The 22,145-nt window shown below is 53.1% G+C and overlaps 1 protein-coding gene across 1 annotated transcript in view; it reads left to right on the top strand.

Annotated features, from left to right (window-relative positions):
• ZNF609 (zinc finger protein 609) overlaps positions 1-22,145 on the top strand; it is a 61,816-nt gene that overhangs the window by 35,857 nt on the left and 3,814 nt on the right. Inside the window, exons 3-5 of the mRNA XM_058033143.1 lie at positions 11,576-11,801; positions 19,187-19,274; positions 19,758-22,113. Of these exons, the coding sequence (XP_057889126.1) occupies positions 11,576-11,801; positions 19,187-19,274; positions 19,758-22,113 (2,670 nt within the window). The remainder of the gene's footprint in view (positions 1-11,575; positions 11,802-19,186; positions 19,275-19,757; positions 22,114-22,145) is intronic.

The raw sequence follows: 22,145 nt of genomic DNA, 5'->3' as shown, positions 1-22,145 counted from the left end.
GGTCCCTCTGGCCCCCAGGGGAATGGTTGAATTTTAATCATGTGTGGCCAGGTTTGGGTCTGTGGTGGCCAGCAAACCCCAATACTCAAGCTTGGGGCTAAAACTTCCTTATTTATTATCATTCCACTCTTCCTCATGCAATTAGGATTTCTCTGCCATAGCTGGCTGGAAATTTGAAGAATCAAAGAAATTCTGGCAGAGCAAGAAATGAAATTTATGGAGATCTGGGCTTGCTTATGATGAGTCTAACTCCAGCAGCATCTTTGCCTTATTTTAGAGATGCCAGCTAAAAATCTAGTGTTGATTGAATTATAAACTTGGCCCTGCTACTCCCTGATCTGTGTGCCCACCAGCCCCTGGCAGCTCATTTTGACATGTCTGTGTGCTGTCTGAGGTGCTGCTGGGTGGAAGGAAGCATAGTGACTGCTGGCATTGGATGGTGTTTTTTCAGTGGAGACTGTTTTCTCTCTCATTTTGCTTTGTTTTGTGGCAAAGGGGAACAATTTCTCATTAGCTGGAATTTGCTGACCCGTGGGTGTCCCAGCACATAGCCTGAGAAATGTGAGGTTAGAGGCTAAAAACCTTCCTGGAGCTTAATTGGACTAACAGAAAGCTTCAGCCATGGGTGGTGTCAGCGTCCATCCCTGCTTGGTGGAGGCTGATTTGGATTTCAATGCAAGCTCTTCCCCTTGGTGTGGTCCAGAGGAGCTGATGAAGCAGCTACTTGAAGCTATTTTTCTATTTTTATGTGAAGCACTCTCAAGGAGAGCGTGGCTGCGAGCGGCACAGTCCTGTGATGCGAATCACAAAGCTCCCTCTGCTCCCTGGGATGTGCTGAAAGCCCCACAGTGGCTGCAGTGCTCCCTGGCTGTAGGTGGCCTGCAGGTGATGAGTTACACTCTGGCCTGGCTCTGGCTCAGCTCCTGTGCTCCCTGGCTGCTCAGCTTCCCTGCAGGGAGCCATCGATCCTCCCCAGCCGTGCTGCTCGACCGCTGGCGGCTGCTGCTCGTCAGCACAGACCCTGCCAGGTGAGACCTTGAGGCATCACAGCCCAGCTGTGTCCTGCAGCCAGGCACTGGCTCCCACAGGAGCACAGGCTCTGCCTCCTCCTGGCAAATGGCCCTGCCTGCAGTGGGGGCTTGGATCTAGATGAGCTTCGAGATTGCTTCTAACACAAACCAGTCTGTGATTCTGTCATCAGAGCAGAGGCACCAAGAGGCATTTGAGCCAAGGACAGGAAAACTGCTTTTCATCCTCGAGCCTGGAATTAAAGTCTGGAGTGAGGGTAGGTGATGGGAGCCTGTGGAAAGCTCGTTCCTGTTCCTCTTGCAGCTCAGCTAGAGGTTTCATGGCAATACGAGCACATGCTGTGCTGCTTTGGGGTCGGTGTCCGGGCACTGTTCTGTGCAGGCAGCATCTTGATTTCAGTAATTTATAAAACCTTGGGAATTGGCTTAAAAAACTTCTGTGGCATTTGCTGTGTCCTGCATGTTCCTGATGGGAGCTGATGGACATGGGTGCAAACTGTTGCTTGAAGGGTTGGGATGAGCCCAGCATTTATTGGCCAGAATAGGAATATCGACTCTTTTAAAAACAGTATGATTGAAAGAATTTGCTGAAAAACTGGGGTTTGGGGAGTGGGGGTGATGCAGTCATGGGACACAGCACATTTGTCATTCCTGTGTTAGCTTGAGGTTTCCCTCTTGTGTGCTGGGAGACAGAGGCACATTCCAGACACCAGTCCCCTCTCTGTGGCCACTGCTATGAGACACATGTGGTGACACCATCTTCCTCACCCACATTCTTGTGTGTCATGTGATTGGGCTCATTTCTTGCTCTCTCTTCTCTTGTAACCTCCCCATCAGGCCATGGAACAGAGCTGGCTTTGTGTCTGGAAAGCACCAGGATCTCTCCTGGCAACTGGAGCAAAACCTACAAAGAAGAGGAGATGAGAGCCAAGTGGGCGGCTTCCTAAACGTGCAGCCTGCAGGGGCTGGGACGTGCACATCATACCAAAGCAGGTTTTTAATATTAAATAGATGGAAGGAAGATGTCTCCTTTTGCCTGAGGGATAAATAGATCTGAAACTCATCCTAGACTTTGCTGCTTGTTGCATCTGAAATATGTGTGTCTCACCCTGGAATCGAGCCTCTCCAGGAGCTGCCAATACCTGGCTACAACCCATGTGTAAAAATGCTCTGGTGTTCATGGTGTATGTGGGATGTGATGGAAATTCTCTGGGAGAAGCATCCAGTGAATGGATTTGCCTCTTTTTCCCCCAGTCCATTGCTGTGTGCACCCCATGGTCTGGACACAGCGCTTCTCATGGTGCCACCATGGTGTCACAGCTGTGCTACTCTGGTGCCCTCCCAGTGCTGACCTCCTCCAGGGGCTGTGTGGGTGCTTCAGGAGGTGCACCCTGCTTTGCAGGGACTGAGCACTGTCTCCTTCCCTCCCAGCCCTTCCCTAAACAAATTTTACAGGTGTGAGCCCTGAGCACCTGGCTTGGCTTCTCATCCATGATCCACAGGCCCTTCAGGACCAAATGCTGTTTGTAGCTGTGGGCAGACAGCTTATTGTGCACGAGAACTGCTTAGAAAACTCTCCATCTTGCCACTGCCATTTGCTGGGAGATGGATGGGATAAGAGAAGGATTTTTTTTCTTATCTGCTTGGCCATGAACCTCCTGGTCCAGCCATGGAGGTGGATCATAGAGCTGAAGCTGCTCTCTTGTCAGAGATGCTTGTTATCATGGTTGCAGTGTGGAAGAACATCAAGAAAAGATAACTCTGCCAAAATTTAAGTAAAACCCTGCCAAAACCTGGCAAATCTAATCTGAACTTGGGCAGTTCCAAAGCTGCTGGATGTTGGCTCTCTAAAAGGAGAAGCTGCTGCTGTGTCTTGGGAAGACCTGGAATGTGGCTTGTTGGGGATTCAGAGCCTGGCACGGGGTGGATCTGGGGTGTCAGCAGCATTTAGGAGGTGCTGTGGGGAATGATGTATGTTGTATGATATTAATGGAGGGTTGTAGGAAAGAAAGAAGGAGCAGAGCAAGGGAAGGATGAAGGATTTTCTCACTTGGAAAATACTGGTATACTTAGGAACAGTTTTCCTGCCAGAAAGCTGTGGCCAATGTCTGTCTTAAACGTTCCTCTCATTGATTCATCCCATTTCCTCCTTGCTCCTCTGCATCATCCTCTGCGTAATTCCTCTCTCTCCTTTGATGTTTTCATCCCCCATGTATTTGTAGATTATGGCTGTGTCCCCACATAGCTGTAACTGAACCAAGCTATCCATATTTAGCTCTTCTAATCTCCTCTTCCAAACCAATCCCCTCAGCCTGTTATTTTTGTGCCTCTTCTTTGAACTTCCTTCAGTTTGTCTCTTGTGTCCTTTTCTGTCATGAATGGACCAGTGAGAGGTGTCCCTGCCCGTGGCAGGGGGATGGAATGAGATAAGTTTTAAGGTCCCTTCCAAGCCAAACCATTCTGGGATATTAAGATGGCATCTTGGAGATGATCCCCTCCAGGTCACTGAAAGGATCACCTTGGGTTGGTGCTTGGCTGTTTTATGTATGTCTGTAACTCCATATTCCTCCAGTTTCTTGCACAGGGACTCTGAATGTGAGGGGGATTTGCTTTTGGCCCTCTTTGAGGCCTTGGAGGCACAACTCAGTGCCACAGCTTTGACTGTTGTGCAAGGTCCAGCTGTCCCACACCACATTCACAGCTTGGTTGATCAAAACACCCCCAAACAAAGCCCATCTTTTACCCTACACTCCATCTCTTCTTTGTCAGCTCTGCTCTGAAAACACCAGGGCCTTTTACCACATCAACTCTTGTGCTTTATGAGTATAAAAGTTGGTGTCTTAGTGATGTGATAAAACCACATCCCTGCACGTGGTTGTGTTGTCTACCATGGGTCTACAGTGACAGAGTGGTTGTGGTGGCTTTGTCCACTCTCACCTGCAAGTGGGCACTGGCTTTTGGGATGGATGTGGACAAAGCTGGTCCCTGGACTTGTGCACCAAGCAAGCAGAGGAACCCATCCTAGATGAGACAGGTCTGAGCCCAGCTCATTTTTACTTTGAGTCTTGGATCCATCTTCTCCCTTCTGTATTTACAAGAATCCAATTTTGTGCTGAAATGATTTGTAAATCCCGAGCTGTCTCCCCTCTCTGACTGATTCCTGTGTACTGCAGCTTTTCAAAGGTAAGGACTTTGTGCCTGGATAAGCATTAATTAAAAGTGATTAAATTATTAATGCTCTGAGTTTGCATGTAGGGTTGTAGGTGTGTGTGCACACGTGGCTGTGCCCTGACATGAATTGCTGGAGGCCTAGCAGCCACATTGTCCATGTTTTAGGGGTTTAGATTGGTGAGACTGAGGCAAAGGAAAAAATGGGTGAAAAAACTGAAGGAAAAGTTGAGGCAGGCAGGTGGAGTTGTGTTATTCCCTAACAGAGAGCTGAACTGCTGTGCCAGCTTCTTTCCTCAGCCCTGACCTACCAAGTGTCAGCTTTGGCTTGCAGTACTTGCTTGGTGATCCGTGCCAAGGTTTGTTGGTAACTTTTGTGTTCTTGCTGTCTCCAGGAGCCTGCTTTTCCAGCCTCCTTCAGACTCATCTCTTGATCTGTTGGAATGAAGATTCCAAGCTCTACAATATGTTTTTCATCCCTAGGGTGGTGGGGTCTGTGCTTGGTGCTCAGGATGCTGGCCAGTGTGCTGTGTAGCACAAGGCAGACCCTGTAGGCAAGTGAAAGCCACTTGCCATGAAAATCCTTCTTTTTCATCTGATTTCTCATGCCTGCCTTGCAAATTTGGGTTTTAGGGATGTCTGTAGTTTGGCTGTTTCACCCTCTGTGTCATTTGGCCAGGTTTGTGGAGCTGGTGGTTATCAGATGGCTCTTAACAGTGGCTGGAGCTGCCAGTGGTTTGTGAAAGGTCTCATAGATTTGTATCCTCCCTGCAGGAGATTGATGCACTGAGGCACTGTGAAACCTTTTATGTTCTCCTTTGCCTGCTTAAATGTGCTGGTCAGCAAGTGCTGTTAATGGCAGCTATTGAGCACTGCTCGGATCCTCGGGTGCAGCTGCCTGGTTATTTTGGTGGGAAAAAAATAGCAAAAGCAAGACTTTCCCTCACAGTGGTTCTTAAACATAGAAACCTGACTTGCAGCAGACATGGCTGGTGTCAGCAGTGCAGGGGATGCTGGAGGATGGAGATGTAGGAAACAAAAATAGGAGAAGCCAGGCATGCATCTGTGATGGCTGGCTGTGTTGGCAGAAGGGTGGGTACAGGTTGTGGGGTGTAATGGGGGACCTGGGTTCCCAGTGGGAAGTCACTTGCTGTCTTTAGAGCTTTCCTGCTCAGGCAGCACTGCCAGAGGTGAGGATGACAGCTGACCATGGCAGCAGCAGTGCTGAAGAAGGAGCTGGAGGCTGGGTTGGTCATTGTGAAGGGTACTTGTGGCCATCTGTGGTCAGGCTCTATGTTTCTAATAGTTTCTGCTCTGCTATGACCCAGATGCATCTCCATTGCTTTTCCACATGGGATCTTTCCCTTTTCCCCCACCAACTGAGCTGCTTCACATTTTAATTCAATAAATGAGGAGACCTGTGGCCCATCTGTGGGATATCAGTGCTTGATGAGGCTGAATGGAGACCCATTGACGTGTGGTGGGACTGATGCACAGAGGTCCCAGCTTGGATTTCTTTCCCATGTCTCTCACTTATGTCACCTGTCCCCTTTCATCACTGCTCTTCACTACCTCTCTCCTGCTGGAGACACCTTTTTTTCCCTTCCAGGAGCAGATCTGATAGTCTTGTAAGTGGTTGGAGCAGGTGACTTGGTGCCAGCACGTCTGCCTTGGATACTATTCCTGGCTTTATTGGAGACACAGTAATATGCAAGGCTGTGCCTCTGCGGTGTCTGCCTCCTCTTGATCTCAAAACGCTGCAAGCACTGAGATAAGACAGGCTGTGTTCAAGCAGTGATTTTATTCCCCTCTCCTCTGCAGAGAGAAAGCTCCTCGTAAGTCATGCTGGGTTGTATTTGCATTTCCCCAGCAGTGTGGCTGAGGTTGATAGCACCCAGCTGTCTGCATCAGCTGGGTACTTGGATCAGCCCCCAGCACTGGCATGGTGGGAGGTTGTGCCTCCAGTGGCACTGGGTGGGATGGCTCACCCTGATATTCCCAGTAACTGTGACCAGATGTGGTTTTGGTGGTGCTGGTGGTGGGGCTGGGAGCTTTATGCAGGTAATCCTCTTCCAGGTTTTGGTTCCTGTGGCCAGAACAGACTTGCTCAGCCAGGTCTGCCCAAAAGTGCCCAGATAAAACTGATCTGAGTTGGGAATGTGCTGCCAATGCCAGCACTGGGCTGCATTGTGCCATCCTTTTGGCCACCATCTGCTCTGGCCATTCTGCAGGGACTTGCTGGCCAGGGAGAGTGTTTGCATGGATGGAGCAAACCCCCTCCTGGATCTCAGAGCTGGAGCATGGGCAGGAAAGGACACGGAGGCACCTTTTGTAGGTACTGCATTCCCATTACACCTTGGCATCAGCAGCCCCACAGCTGGGAGATGCCATGAATCCCAAGTCTGATGGGTGGAAGCAGATGGTGATGAGCACTGGGAACAAGTTGTGAAGGAGAGTGGTGGGGAATTGGCCTCTCTTGGCATGTTTCTGGGGGGATGCTGAGAGCCCTGGGGCTGGGAAGTTGGGATCTCTGCTCCTTAAAACTCCTTACTTCCCATGTGAATTGCCTGGCTCTTTGGTGGTGGTGCTGGCCAGGAGGTCCCACACTCACTTGTGTTCTCTGAGTGGCAAACTCAGGGAGTGCAATGCTGAACCCACTGCATTCTGCACAGATGGAAGCGCATGGAAGCATTAATCCTTCCTTGTGGCATTTACTGCTTCTTGATAAGGGAGGGCTGTCACAAATGTCAATCTCTTTTTCTTAGAGCAACTGCCCTGTTGCCCTGTGGGCTCAGATTTGCCAGCTAAGGAACCCATATGTTCCCCAAGTGTTCCTGTGGCCTGTAGAAATAACTGGCTTTGTTTATTTGAGCTTGTGTTTATCCAGGGAAAGGCAGACTTTTGTCTAGAACAGAATCCTTTTTTCACATCTTGATGTCAGCAACCTCAACTTCCTGCTACAGCAAGAGGGGAGAGCAATGGGCAGCAGGATTGGGATCAGTGTCCCAGGCCACCCTCCTGGCTCCATCCTTGCACCTGACGCTTGTGCCACCATTATTTCCCTGCATGTGGGTGTTTGTTGGAAGCTCTTGTTGGCTGCTTTCTTGCTGGAGAAATCCAGCCAGCAAACAGTCAGGGTTAAGTGGCACCTGCACTGTTTGGGATGGGGATCTTCTGGAGCCTGTACCTCCAGCGTGTTGGGATGATGTTGTTGGGAGTTCTGCTTGCAGGTGGATTTAAGATGGAATTATAGACATAGTGGGCACCAGAGCCAACAAAGGGATTTTGTCTTTAGGCTCTGCATACCCAGCTTTGGGGGTCAGGTTGGAGAAGACTCTTTGAAATTCCTTCCAAGGTCAGCAGAGGGGAAGAGGAACTGTGGTGCTGTGCTTTGGGGGTCTAGAGATGCCCACTGAAGATGCCTGCCACCTGGGTGGATCTGCTCCCTGGGGGTGTCTCACCAAGGAGCTGGAAGCTAACATTCCCAGCTCCTACTCTGAAAAAGCAAAGCTGTGGGGCATGTGGTGACAGGAGTGAAAACATCAGAGCACCCAAATGTTGAGCTGAGCTGATCAGTGACATGGGACGTGTTGAGAGCAATGCTCCTGTGCTGGAGCACCTTTGGTCCATATTCTGTCTTCTGACACAGAGTCATGAGTTTGTGACTAGTAACAAAGCTCCCTCTTGGCTTTTCTTGTCTCTGTGTCTGCAGGAGTGAAAGGACCTTGTAGGTGAGAAAAATGGTACATGGTGCTGCATAGCTTCTTCATGTGGGGATACGCTGGAGCCTAGAACCATCTCACATGCTTTGGTGGTCTCACCCTGAGTTCTGCTGACAGATCTGGGGGTGCCCTGCACCTTCACACCCTCTCTGCCCTTGGAAATGCACTGCAGATATCTCTGCTAGTTGCTCTTCTCGGGGATTTTTGCTTTTGGCTTTTATCACTCCAAAATGCATTTTTCTTGCCTGACTTTTATTATTGAGGACAAATCAAAATTCTCATAAATATGAATGGGTGGTCTAGATGACATTAAAACCAGTGGGGTGTTTTTATTTCTGGTTTGCCCTCTTCTCACTCTCTCATTAATAATTGCTGCTGTTCTGTCCCCTTGAGGGCAGCTGATGCACTAACCAGTGCTGCTAAGATGGCAGGCACTGCTCTGTGTGCATCTCTCCATGCCAGCAGCACCCACTGTGGCACCCCATTGCACCTTCCTGGGGGCGGCTGTAACGAGGGGTAGGATTTAATGATCCCCCAGAGCCTGGCATGCCACGGCGCCGTTGGCATCGCTGGGGGCTCTGCGTGGATTTGCTTTTCCCCCAGCGAGCAGAGGCTGTGCCGGCCGCTGCCGCCCGGGCTTGGCTCCGTTCCACTTGTGTCCTCGGCGCTGGGGAGAGCACGTTCCTCGTGATGGGAAAGCCTCTGCCACAAACACAAAGGGCTTTCAGCAGGGGAGGCAGCAGCGGGCGGACACGGATGGCCAGCGCTGGCACACTGCAGCCTCGCCCCATCTCACTCCCCTGCACACACACCAGCTTCCTCCAGCAGTCTGAGTGCAGCCGGTGTTTCATCTTAGAGCTTGGAAAGAGAAAGAAATTTTATTTCTGCAAGGGGTACTTAGGGCCTAAAAGCAGTGTGGGGGGTGGCCAGAGGGTACAGTGCTCGTTTTTGGAGCTGGGGATCTCGGTTAGTACAGCCCTGGAGGTGATGTGAAATGCACTGCTGTGGGGCGTGAGTGCTGCCCACCACCCCCAGCCAGCATTGCCCCAGGCTCCCTCTCTCCCTCCGAGGGGAAGAGCAGCCAGGGGAGCTGCCCCGTGATATGCAGGGCTCTCCCAGCCATCCTGCATCTCCTGACCTTGCTCAGCAAGCTGGAGGGTGAAAAGATCATGGCAACGGGAGATAAGGCACACACAGAGGGGGAGCTGAATTTCAGGGATTGATCCATGTGTCTTTTCCTCCAGCATGGCTTTCAGTTGTTTTTTTTTTTTTTTTTTTTTGGTTGTGTCCCAGTGGAGAACCTCCTCTGCTCCTGCCCTCACCCTTGAAGAACCATCCTGAACCTTTTTATTTTGCTCTGGAGCTTGGGGCAAGGGAGCAGGAGAGCCGCCTTGTCTCCCCACGGCTGCTGAAAGAGGCTGCTTATTACAGAGCAGGGTGAGATATGAAATCCCATCAAGCTGCCTTGCTTATTAGAGATCTCAGTGAGCTGCTTATTATGCACCATGGCATAATGCAGATTACGAATGTGACCGGGCAATAATTAGCAGAGCTGGAACTGTAATTAAACGCTCCTGAGCTGCGCTGTGGTTTCTGTTGCAGAGTGGAAGGAAGCTGAACGGTCTCAGCAGGTCTCCAACATGCACACACAGCCTCCACTCCCTGAGCAATGGGGGAAAGGGATCCCTGCCACTCCCTGGGCTCTTCCTGCTGCCCACCACCCTGGTTCTTCCCTGGCTCTTCCTTTGCTGGTGACTGATGTGTGTTTTGCAGAATGGGGCGTTGAGGAACCCCTTCTAAGAAGCATCCCACTTCCTTGGAGCATCTTGCCCTGGATGTGCTGATGAGCTTGCTGTGTTTTGGGGAGTGATTTTCCTGTGGGAGTCTTCTGGAAGCTCCTCTGGCAGCCTTCTGGGGCGGTTTTATGCCAAAACCACCCTTCTTGAATCAAATGGGGTGCAGTTGGGCCACTGGCCCTATGGCAGCCTTGGAGGTGGATGGTCTGGAGATGGGCTCCTGGGGGAGAGCTGGTTCTGTTGCTGGGAGATTGGAGGTGGTTGTGGATGACAAGCTGTGCTGCTGGGGAGGGTGCTGTGGGGTCCAACCACTGCTGTTAGAGACCTCCAGGCCATCTTTAGTGCCAGGTGGGCTGCATGTTGCTCTGATGAGCTGTCTAGAGAGAGGATGGATGCAATACTGGGAGAGGGCTGCAGACAGAAGGTGCTTTGTGTTCTGCTGGAAAAGCAAATCCACTTGCCCTATCAGAGCCAGGATGTGATGTCCTCATCTCTGCTCCTCTGCCTAGAGATTTGTGTCACCAGGGCTGTGGAGAGAATCTGTGGGTCAGCAGTTGGTGGGGAGATGTGATGCTCCAGGCGCTTGCTGTGGTTACCCCATCGGGTGGGGCAGGCTGGGTTGGACGTGAAAGGTTCTGCTGGAGTTGTTTCCCCTGCTGGAAGGAGGGAGATGTGTGAGCAAGAGAGAGAGCAGGGAAATTTAGCAGCTGGTCAGGACCAGGATGGGAGTCAGCAGCTAGGCTGGGCTGGTGCCCATGTCCACACTTGGTAACCACAAACCTGGGCTCTCCAGGTCTATTGTTTTCCCTCAGAAGAGTTTCAGAGGGTCTGGGAGTGCAACTGGGTGCTCTAGAGGAATCTTTGCCTGCTTGAAACAGGAACCCAGGTCAGCACTTGCGGCGGATGTGATGGGTTTCCTCAGTCTGCTTCTCTTCTGAGGTAGCCCAGTGCCTAAAGATCACAAATGGTGAAGAGGGGAAGTCTCAGCTGAAGAGGAGCCGCTCGCCCCTTGCTGCAGGTCCTCTCAAGCCAAGGTGTAGGGGTGGCTGGCCGTGGCTGGCTTGGCTGATGAGCCCCAACGAGGAGAAGGTCTCCACCTTGCCTTGGCCAGCCACAGAATCAGCCCATCAGCCATCCTCCTCCTGACACTGCTGTAATCTGCCTGCGTGGCAGAGCGGCCAAGGGCCTTGGCTTCTCAGCAGCAGGGTTGCTTGGCTGGGCTTCCACTTGGCATGTTGGCTTGTTGGCTTTCCAAGCCCAGCTCTGGCTGTGGGATCTGGTTTCTGTGTGCAAAGAGAGCACAATGGCTGGATCAGGCTCTGAAGCAGATACTTGCATAGGGAAGAGGGATATGATCCAAGTGCCTGTGTCTGCAGGTGGTCACAGGGTGGTTCTGGAAGGAGAAGGATGTTGGTTTTCATGGGTGCCAGAGGGAGTCTGCTACTCGTTTGTCCTGTCCTGCTGGTTGAGCAGAAGCTCTTCTAGGGAGCCATGGGGTCCAAAGTCATTGACTGCATTAACATCTGAGCCATAGCCAAGAGGCATCCTCAGTGGGCATGATTACAGAAGCCGTCGGGGAAGGAACTTGCCACGAGCTCTTTCAAGCAGGAGCACAGATATCTCCTGCACAAGGACTTTTGGCTGTGATCTCTGTGACTACAGAGCTCCCCAGGGTTACACGGGCATGGCAGCAGAGCCCTGCGAGATCCTTGACCTCTGATGGCGTGTGGGCCGTGAACTGAAGATGGCAGTTCTGAGCTTGAGGTTCTCCAGAAATGTAAATATCTGTTGATACTTGCTCTCCTTGCTGTGTTACCAGCAGTATTCCTGACAATGACCACATTTCTCTTTTTCCCCGCAGATGGAATCTCCAGTCTCTACGCCTGCAGTGTTGCCCTTGCACCTCCTCGTCCCCGTGGTGAACAACGACATCTCGTCGCCGTGCGAGCAGATCATGGTGCGCACGCGCTCGGTGGGGGTGAACACGTGCGACGTGGCCCTGGCCACCGAGCCCGAGTGCCTGGGCCCCTGCGAGCCTGGCACCAGCGTCAACCTGGAGGGCATCGTCTGGCAGGAGACAGAGGATGGTGAGTGTCATGGAGCTTCATCACGGGGGACTTGTGGCAGTCCCTTCCTTCCCATGTCCCTGCTGTCCTGGGCTTTCCTGCCACCAGGTGGGTGGTCAGGACAGAGGAGCCGTGTGAGAGCAGTCCATAATCCATCCAGTAAAGGGAGTAATGGGCCAGTACTTGCATCAGCCCCATGTGTTGCGTTATCCTTTTGCCCAGACAGCAGGCAAAAATCTGAGCTGCCATTTCTCTGCCCTTGGACAAGAGCTGACTTGTTTTGGAGGTGCCAGGGGAAAGGCCGTGCCAGCCGGCAGGGGAATTCGACAGAGTTGACTTCATTTTTGCTTGGCAACCCGCAGGTCTGTCACAAAAACACTCAAACCCTGGGAGATGGCAGAAATCTCCTGCTGGATTAAAAAACCCCAGTGGAGCTCTCAAAATCGACTCAGTGGGAGATCAGCCTCTCGCCTCTCTTGCCAAGCCAATCCAATCTTTTTTTTCCACTGGAGCTCATCTCATCCGTGCACAGCTTGGTGTGCTTTCCCAGGTCCTTTGATGGGTTTTCATTGCTCTTGGGGCTCTGCCAAGGAATGCAGGGATGAATAGGTGGCTCAGTGGCCCATGGCAAGTGCTGGAACTTGGCCTTCCCTCTAGCCTGAGTGGGATGCTGGAGGTTTCTGCCTTGGGAGGCATGGGGGGAACTCCTTGTGTTTGTGTGTGGAAGCAGAAACAGTCCAGAGGCACAAAGGTGGGAGAGAGCAGTGGTGGTGGAGGCTGGTTGTTGGGTCATCTCAGCCAGGTATCCATGTGCTCCTCTTGGACATCTGCTCCCACTCTTCCATTGCTGTTCTGTGCAGAGAATGAAGCTGTTGGCCTTTATCCCAGCCACTCCTCACTGAGACTGTTACTGGGGATGGAAGCTGAGCTGAAATCTCCATTCCCATTATCTGCTTCCAGTGAGGTTCTCTTCTTGTCCCATGCTTTGGGAAGTTGGGAGTTGGCCCAGTTTGCCTTTTCTCTCTTCCTGCTGGCAAACTGGTTTTGAAACCGTGGTTGGCACAGGACCAGGTGCTGCTGTGGCTGCTTGGAAAAAGCATATTGAGAAACAGCACCTGAGCTGTTTGGGAAGAGAGCAGTGGATGGAACATGCCAGGGAAGACTGGGGTGTCTAGCTGGGGATGGGGACCTTGGCACTCTTCTCCTTTACCATCCATTCCATATAGGAAAAAAATCACCCTGGTTGAGGCAGCTGGGAGCTGTAAGTGTGTTTATTCTGCTGCTCCAAAGCAGAAGGATGTCACATGTTAGACCTGTGAGAAGAAACACAAAACAGGAGAGTTTGGAATTCCTGCTCTGCACATCCCAGGCCCAGGGAATCTGCAGGGTGGATCTGCTCCAAAGAAATCTGTGGAAGGTCTGCACTCATCTACCACCTCCCCAGCACTGTGTGATCAATGTCTCCAAGAGCCTGGTCACTTTGTAGGATACACCACCTTCAGCTGGGGAAACTGAGGCACAGCTGGGCTGGGTTTTGGGAAACACAGCAGCACAAAGGAACATTGGCACCCTTCACTTGTGGGGCTCCCCCATCTCCCCAGCCCCATCAGCCTGTTGTCCTGGTGTGATTTCCCTCAACACAAAAGCCCTGGAGGTGCAGAGTTCCCTGAAAATCCCAGGGCTGCTGGAGAACCCCATGGGCAGCAGCAAAGCTGGCAGTGCTTGGACTTTGTAGGGTGGTTTTGGGTGGAAATCAGAAGAGGGTCACAGTGGCCGTGCCAGGATGAGGCAGGGAGCACAGAAACATCCCTCCCTGCCAGTTCCTGGTTGGGAGGCCTTGCCATGGGAGTGGTTGCTGTTGTTTTCTCCTGCTCTTCACCCCACCGTGGAGCTCCATGCCTGCCCCTGGCTTCTGCAGCCACCATTTCAGAGCATGCCTTGGAGGTGTCCTGTGATTTCCCACAGCCCAGGTATTTTTAGTCTGTGGTAATTCAGTGAACTCGCACAGAGATGATGCTCTGCCAGCTGCTGATGGTTGCCACTGGTGGGAGCAAGGATTTCACATCCAGTCCTGCACAAAAAGCCCTGATACTGCCTTTGGTCTCTTTGGGTCTGCTGCATGCCTTGGCTCAGTCACACAGCATCTCTTGTCCTTGACTGTAAAGGCGGGGGGAGCCAGAACTGGTTTTTGCCTGGCATCTCTCCCCTGCCTTCCCCTTGTCAAAGATGGAGTCAAGGGTGGTGCTGGATCTGGCTGTTGGAAGCTGGAGCTTGTGAAATGTCCAGAGATGCAGCAGCCATCTCCCCTTGCCCAAAGGATACAGAGGAGAAAGCTACACCAAGGGCATGTCTGCAACGTCAAAGCATCTGGAGACTCTCCTCAATATCTCCAGAGGGATCAATTTCTCCCCTTGCTCCTTGGGATGTAGCAGCCTCACTGGACTGCTTGGAAGGACCCCAGAGCAGTGGAGCAGCTCTTGGCTTGAATCAAGTTTAGAATCACTGAACTGAGGAATGGTTTAGTTTGAAAGGGACCTTAAAGCCCAGTTCATTCCAGCCCCTGCTGTGGAACCAGTTCATTCCACCCCCACCTTCCACTAGCCAGGGTTGCTCCAAGTCCCATCCAAGTCCCATTGAACACTTTTAGGGATGGGGCAGCCAGAGCTTCTCTGGGAAACTTGTTCCAGGGCCTCACTATCCTGCCAGGAAGGAATTTTTTTCCCTAATATCCAATCTAAATCTCCCCTCTTACAGCTAAAGCCATTACTCATTGGCCTGTCACTTCTTGGCCTTGCAAAAATCCCTCTTCAGCATTCTTTTAGAGATCCCCTTCAGGCTCTGGAAAGGACTCTTAAGATCTCCCTGAAGCCAGCCTGCTCCTCTCCATGTGGGTCTGCAAAATCACAGAGAAAAGCTTCTAAAGCCAAAGCCTGGCAATGCTTGGAAGGGTAAGCTAGGCAAGAAGGACAAGTCCATCTGAGATGGGAGTGTGAAGCTCCAGTGAACCTCATGATGTCCTTCTTCCCTGAACCAACTTTGTCCTCATGTCCCACTAGAAAATCTGCCATGAGTGCATGAGCTTTGCTAAAGCCATCCAGAGGGCTCCCCACCATCTGTCTCTGGGCTGGGTCCACCTTCTCCTCCACCATTGCAGGCTGGTGTTGGCCCAAGGTCTGGTCTAGCTGGCAGTGACACTGTTATTCTTGCTCTCCTGTGGCTGTGCTGGTGACACTGTCCCTTTGCTGAGCCTGGCTTGCACAGGGATGTGTTTTATCAGGCCACTTTCAGTGGGGAGCAGCTGTGTTGGGAGCTCCTCTGGTGCTGCTGTGTGTAATTCTGATCCTCAGGAACTGAGGAACAGATTATCTGATGTGATCACACCAGGAAGCATTGCTCTCGTGGCTGCCTCACGAGCTGCCAGCTCTCCTCCATCCCCCTCAGTGAAGCTGGTGTCACCTGGCTTGGATCATGTCACCTTGTCACCTCCCCATGGTGCCACACCAGTGCTGATCCCAGCAAAACAAACACAAACCCTCTGAGCTGTGAGGATCATGGTGTGGCAGCACCTGGAAAACATCAGCACAATGGACATCCCTTCCTCCAGCTCCTTGCTGGGGTGTCAGTGGCAGGTTACCCATGGCTCAGATTTCTGTGCACCAGACATTTGGATTGTCCTTTTGCAAACTTCTCATGAAGGTATGGTGGAGCACAAGCCTGCCCAGGGTTGGCACATGCCAGTGGACCTGTCCTTGCTTGGAGCAGGAGGGAAATGCAAGAGATAGGGATAGAATGGAGAAGATGGGAGGGTGAGAGCAAAGACTTCTCAAATACAATGGGTAGTGGCTTAGATGCTTCCTCTGCCAGCTCTCATGGGAACTGTGAGGTCTCCTCAGGTCTCATGGATTTACACACCTTGGACTTCTCTTACAGGTGTTCTTCCTTCTCCCAGTCCCTGTCTTTGCCTCCTCCATCAGGTGGTGTGGCTGGAGCAGGTGTTGCTGGTGAAAATCAAGGCACACAAGTCATTGAGCCCCTTAGCTGTGGGTTACCCCAGCTGCAGGCTTCCTTTGTGTGTTTGAGTTTCTCCAAGAGTTCCTTGTTAATCCATCAAGCCTTCTGGCATTTCCACCTGAGTTTTCTTTGTTGGGATGCATTGCTCCTAAATTAAGGGATGATCCTCGGATGTCACCCAGCTTCCTTGTGTCCCACTCCCCTCCAGGGCTCTGTCCCATGGCACTCTGTCAAATGGGTCTCTGAAGAGGCCACAGTCCTCTCTCCTGGAGTCCAGGGCAGTGATCCTTCTGTGTGCTGCAGTCCTGGAAAGCAGTTGGATGGCCAGGGACACTCATGCACCATCTGAGCATCCATCCCTGCATGGTGTGATGGGATGATGCTGTCTCCCTCTGGCCCTGTCAGGCAAACCATGTTCCAGTTGCCTGTTGAGGTTTGATAGAGGGCACTTCTCTGTGAGAAGACACCAGAGACTTCCCCCATGTTGGACAAGGTCAGCTAAAGCAGAGCCTATCACCCATGAGGGCAGGATAATGTATTTAGGAAGGGGAGAAAAAGCAGCTCCCATTCTATATCCCCCTGTGCTGTTTGGGGGCAGAAATGTAGAAATCAGAAGTAAAGTTGAGCCTGGGAAGAAGCCAGAAAAAGGTCTTTTAAGGTTTGGTTTTATTTCTCATTACCCTACTCTGATTTCATCCATAATAAATTAAATCAGTTTCCCCAGGGTGAGTCTCTTTTGCCCGTGATGGTAATTGGTGAGTGATCTCTCCTCACTGGGTGAGGTGACAATTATGCTGGACAGCCCTGTGGTGTCCCCTGTCTCCTGGCAGGAGCATGGTGGCCATGAGCAGCTTTGGTGTTGTGTCCCAAAGCTTGAGCACTACAGGTCAGGTGGGATCTCTGCACACGGGGTGAAAAGCTGGAGCACCCTGGAAGTAATGCAGCTGGAGGGGAAACAACAAAGATCATTTTAAAGATGATGCAGCTGGGGAAGAAATTAATGGAAGAAGGGGCATCCCAAAGCCAGGGCATCCTGGAAGTGATGCAGGTGGAGGAGGAATTCATGGAGATGTTCTTGGTTGGGCTTGGGGGGTTTGTCTTTGAAAAAGGGGGAAATGTGCTTCAATAGAATGGCTCCTGGTGTCCACAGCACCTTGTCCTCCATCCCACATAATGCCAGGATTTTCTCATACTCTGCCTTCCTGAATGGCAACTTTGCACCATCACCAACCCCTGATTTCTCCAGCTGGGATACAACTCTGATGGGAGCATTGGTGAGCAGGATGCTGAGTGGTTTGCATCCAGATTTGGGTGATATTGATTCCTTAAGAGCTTCAGAGATGTCACCTTCCCATAAACCAGGCGGGGTGGGAGTGACCCAAGTGGGATTCCTTCTGTTCAAGAGCATCGGCGTTCTTGGAGATGTGAAAGCATTGCTTCCTCACTGCTGCCCTTGTCATGCCTGCTCATCATCCTGCCGTGGGAGGGGGACACAGTGGGTGAAAAAAGCTGCTTAGGATCTATCCTGGGGTTTAAATTGTCCTGGGTTATTGTTGGAGGATTAGGAGGGGATTTGGTATGATTGGTTGCAGCGGGTTAAATATAGGCTGGTGTGTATTGGAGGTCTGGTGTTCCAACAGGGAAGGAGACACGGTGCCAGCTCGTTTTGCCCCTTCCTCTTTCATCTCTCTCTTGTGACTGTGGTGGTCGGGATGAAAAATGCCAGCACTTGTTTCTAATATCACACACTGGCCCCGGGATGCACAAGAGACTCCAGTGGTTTGCCATGCAATTAACTTGCAGTGGCTCACGTGGCCTTCTCTGCCTTCAGAGGGATTGAGCTGGCAGGGAGAGCAGAAGCACTGGGAGGGATTTGGGCTGGGTTGGGGTGCAGGAGGCAGCCAGGAGCTTCTTTGGATTTTAAGGAAAGGGGGACAGGCTCCTGCCTGCCATAAACTGCTGCATTAGGAGGAACAGAAGGCCATATTCCATGTGCCCTCTTTGGGATGCCTGGAACCATGAGTTGGGCTGTGGATTCCCAGCAGTTGGTTTCTCCCTCAGGTTGTCTCCATCATCACAGCCTGGCCATGTCTTTGTTAGGGCAGGTCCCCAGCACCTTCCTCTGAAGGCAGAGCCCAGCATCTCTTGCTCACTGGGATGAGCCAGTTGTGCCTCTTAGCCATGTGCTGGCACCATGATCTGCTCGCAACGTTTTCCAGGAGGAAAAGGAGAAAGAGAAGGTCTGCATTTCATTTCTGTCTCTGAAGGAGCCCCACGTGTCTGGCCTTGGCTCCATGCATTATCCATGCTGAAGCCTGCAGCTGGCTGCTGGCATAGCACAACGGGGGATGTGGGCTGAGATTTATAAACATGCTTCAGGCGCAGCTGCTCCGGGCTCCCTCGGCTCCATCCATCTCCCAGGGCCGTATATCTTGCTGCACTCATCAACCCTTGCAAATGTGTTTCCGAGTTTTACCTTGCTTGGATAAATGTGCCTGGCACAACAGACTCTGCTCCAGTGATCCGTGGCAAGGAGGAGATGCCACAATGCTGAGGGGTGCTGTGGAAGACCCCTCTGCCTCCCAGAAGAGGTACTGAGCGTCCTTCACCTCAGTGTGGCTGTGAGCCAGGCAGTTCCTCTTCTGAATTAGTGTGGAAAAGCTGAAACTCCAAGGTTTTCTGAATGCCCAGTGACTTTGCTCCGTGATGGGAGGCTGTGACCCCATGGATGGTTCTCCAGAGGAAAATACAGGGCAGAGGGATTCCCGTGGAGGTGCTGAAGCAAAGTGGCCCCGGGCAACAGAGGATTATTCTGCCAGGATTGGGTTTCCCTGCCAGGGACAGTCTTCTGGGCAGGAATGCTGGGCTCAGCTTGCCATCTAGTGGCAGTAGCAGCTTTTTCCGGAGAGGCATGAGGTTCATGGCCGTGCTGGTTCATAGCCCTGCTGGGAGGTCTGCAGCTCCACTTTGGGGTGCACAGCCCTTTCTAGGAGCTTTCTGCATTTTCCCCAAGATCTTTCCAGCTCTTTCACATTCCCTACCCTACCTGAGCACACACGGAGCCAATGTGGATCTTCAGGTCCCCCCTGAAGGGCTGAAATCCCACAACCCTTTGGGAGTCACTGGGTTTTAACATCCCATGAAAGTAGGGAATGGGAAGAGAGGTTAGGTGAGACATGGCAAGAGAAGGGATGAGCTGGGAGTCTCCTAATCCCATCTTGGTGTCCCTCCAGCCCTGAGCCCTGTGTCTTAACTCTTCTGAGAGCCCATGACCACTTGTCCACCCTCCTTCAACTCTAGAGCTAATCCCTTCCTCCTGCCTGTCTTGAGGGGCAGGTTCCTGGCATCATGGGATCACACCTGGCCCTGTCTGACCCTTTCCCCTTGCCTTGCAGGGATGCTGGTGGTCAACGTCACCTGGAGAAACAAGACATACGTGGGGACACTGCTGGACTGCACACAGCATGACTGGGCACCTCCCCGGTGAGTGCGTGGGGGGCTCTGGTGGGGTCCTGGTGCTGAGGGCAGATCTGGGCCTCTATGGCCGCCATGGCACCTGGGACACTGCCATGTGCCCATGGGGCTGCCACTGGGGTTGGCATCTCAGGCTCCCAAGGCACCTGGGACACTCTGCCATGTGCCCAGGGGGCTGCCACTGGGGTTGGCATCTCAGGCTCCCAAGGCACCTGGGACACTCTGCCATGTGCCCAGGGGGCTGCCACTGGGGTTGGCATGTCCTCCATGCCCAACCCAGCTGCTCCCATGGCTCTTTGCCCCTGCAGTCACATGTGGGGGGACTGGAGACAGTTTAGCACATCCCAGGGAACCTCTCTGGTTCCTCTTTATTGGCCAGTGGAGAGAGAAGTGTATGGGATTGGTAGTGAGGGGAGTAAGGGGGTCCCCACTGTGCCTTGGGGACAGCACAGCCATGTCTCTGTTCAAGCCTCTGTGTCCCCCTCCCTGTAGGTTCTGTGACTCTCCCACCAGTGACCTGGAGATGCGCAACGGCCGGGGCAGGGGCAAGCGGATGCGCCCCAACAGCAACACGCCGGTGAACGAGACGGCCGCCGCCTCGGACAGCAAAGGCAGCAGCAACAGCAGCAAGACCCGGGCGGGAGCCAACAGCAAGGGCCGCCGGGGCAGCCAGAACTCGTCGGACCACCGCACCCCGCCCGGGGGCACCGCCGAGGACGTGAAGGCCAGCCCCTCCTCGGTCACCAAGAGGAAGAGCAAGCCCCTCTCCGACATGGATCTGAACTCCAGCTCGGAGGACTCCAAGGGCAGCAAGCGCATCCGCACCAACTCCATGGGCTCGGCCTCGGTGCCGCCTGCCGCGGTCAAGGTGGAGCCGGCTGTCCTGGAGCGCAACTGCCCTTCGCCCATCCTCATCGACTGCCCCCACCCCAACTGTAACAAGAAGTACAAGCATATCAATGGGCTCAAGTACCACCAGGCCCACGCGCACACGGATGATGACAGCAAGCTAGAAGCAGATGTGGATAGTGAGTATGGCGAGGAGCCCTCCCTGCATGCTGACATTGGGAGCTGCAATGGTGCTGCTGGAACGCAGAAGGGCTCCCTGTCACCCGCGCGCTCGGCCACCCCCAAGGTGCGTTTGATGGAGCCACACAGCCCCTCCCCATCCAGCAAGTTCAGCGCCAAGGTCCCCTGCAAGAAGAAGGTGGGTGGGGAAGGGGACACAGACCTGGGTGCTCTGTCCAATGATGGCTCTGAGGATGGTCCCTCGGTGGCCGATGAGACGAGTAACGATGACTTTGACTCTCTGGAGAAGCGATGCATTGATAAGGACAAGTCAAAGAAGGCCTCTGGTGCTAAACAGGAGAAGATTCCTTCCAAAAGCTTGAAGTCTGCCAGACCCATTGCACCAGCCATCCCCCCGCAGCCGATTTACACCTTCCAGACTGCCACGCTGACCACAGCCAGCCCCGGCTCCTCCGCTGGCCTGGCCACAACTGTGGTCCAGACCATGCCCAACAGCCCCCAGCTCAAACCCATCCAGCCCAAGCCAACAGTGATGGGAGAGCCCTTCGCTGTCAACCCTGCCCTCACCCCTTCCAAGGAGAAGAAGAAGAAAGACAAGAAGAAGAAAGAGCCCAAAGAGGTGGAAAACCCTTTGACTCCTGGCAAAGCCTGCAGAGCAGAGGAAGGTAAGAGCCCTTTCCGGGGGGAATCCAGTGAGCTGGGAATGAAAGGAGAGGGACTGCTGAACGGTTCATCTGACCCCCACCAGAGCCGGCTCGCCAGCATCAAGGCCGAGGCAGATAAAATCTACAGCTTCACTGACAACGCCCCCAGTCCCTCCATCGGCGGGGCCAGCAGGCTGGAGAACACCAACCCAGCCCAGCCCCTGACCCCGCTGCACGTTGTCACCCAGAATGGGGCAGAGGCCAGCTCGGTGAAGACCAACAGCCCGGCCTACTCGGACATCTCTGATGCTGGGGAGGATGGGGAGGGCAAGTTGGAGAGTGTGAAGGCAAAGGATCCAGAGCAGCTGGTCAAGGAAGGCGCCAAAAAAGCTCTTTTCCCACCACAACCGCAGAGCAAAGAGTCTCCCTTCTACCAAGGCTTTGAAACCTACTATTCCCCTGGCTACCCCCAGGCTAGCCCAGGACCCCTGAACCCCGGCGGGCAGTCTGCAGCCGAGACACAGACCTTGAAGCTGAAGAAGGACGAGGAGCAGGAGAGCCCGGAGGTGAAGGTGAAGAGTGAAGGCTGTGAAGAGAAGAAGGCAGAGCTCAGCAGTGGCTCCAGCCAGCAGCCCTCGGTCATCCAGCAGCGCCCCAACATGTACATGCAGTCCCTTTACTACAACCAGTACGCCTACGTGCCACCCTACGGCTACAGCGAGCAGGGCTACCATGCCCACCTGCTGAGCACCAACCCTGCCTACCGCCAGCAGTACGAGGAGCAGCAGAAGCAGAGGCAGAGCCTGGAGCAGCAGCAGCAGCGAGGGCTGGAGAAGAAGGCAGAGCTGGGCTTGAAAGAGAGGGAGGCGGCACTCAAAGAAGAATGGAAGCAGAAGCCACCCATGCCCCCAACGCTGACCAAAGCCCCAAGCCTCACAGACCTCGTCAAGTCGGGGCTGAGCAAGCCCAAGGAGCAGGGAGGTCCTGATATGGCCAAATCCGTCATCATCCCCAAGCTGGAGGACTCGTCCAAGCTGTCCAGCAGCCAGGTCGCTGAGGGGCTGAAGGTGAAGCTGGGTGAGCCTGGTCACCTGGGGAAGGAGACGGCTGAGACGAAGGCTGGGTCCGAGTGTGGCCGGCAGGCGGAGGTGGACCCTGTTCTCTGGTACAGACAGGTAATGCCCTGCCCTGTCTGCCAGCCCAGCCT

This window comes from Melospiza georgiana, chromosome 13, assembly GCF_028018845.1.
Source record: "Melospiza georgiana isolate bMelGeo1 chromosome 13, bMelGeo1.pri, whole genome shotgun sequence".
In the NCBI taxonomy this organism is placed as follows: domain Eukaryota; kingdom Metazoa; phylum Chordata; class Aves; order Passeriformes; family Passerellidae; genus Melospiza; species Melospiza georgiana.
This window is presented reverse-complemented; position numbering and strand designations above follow the sequence as displayed.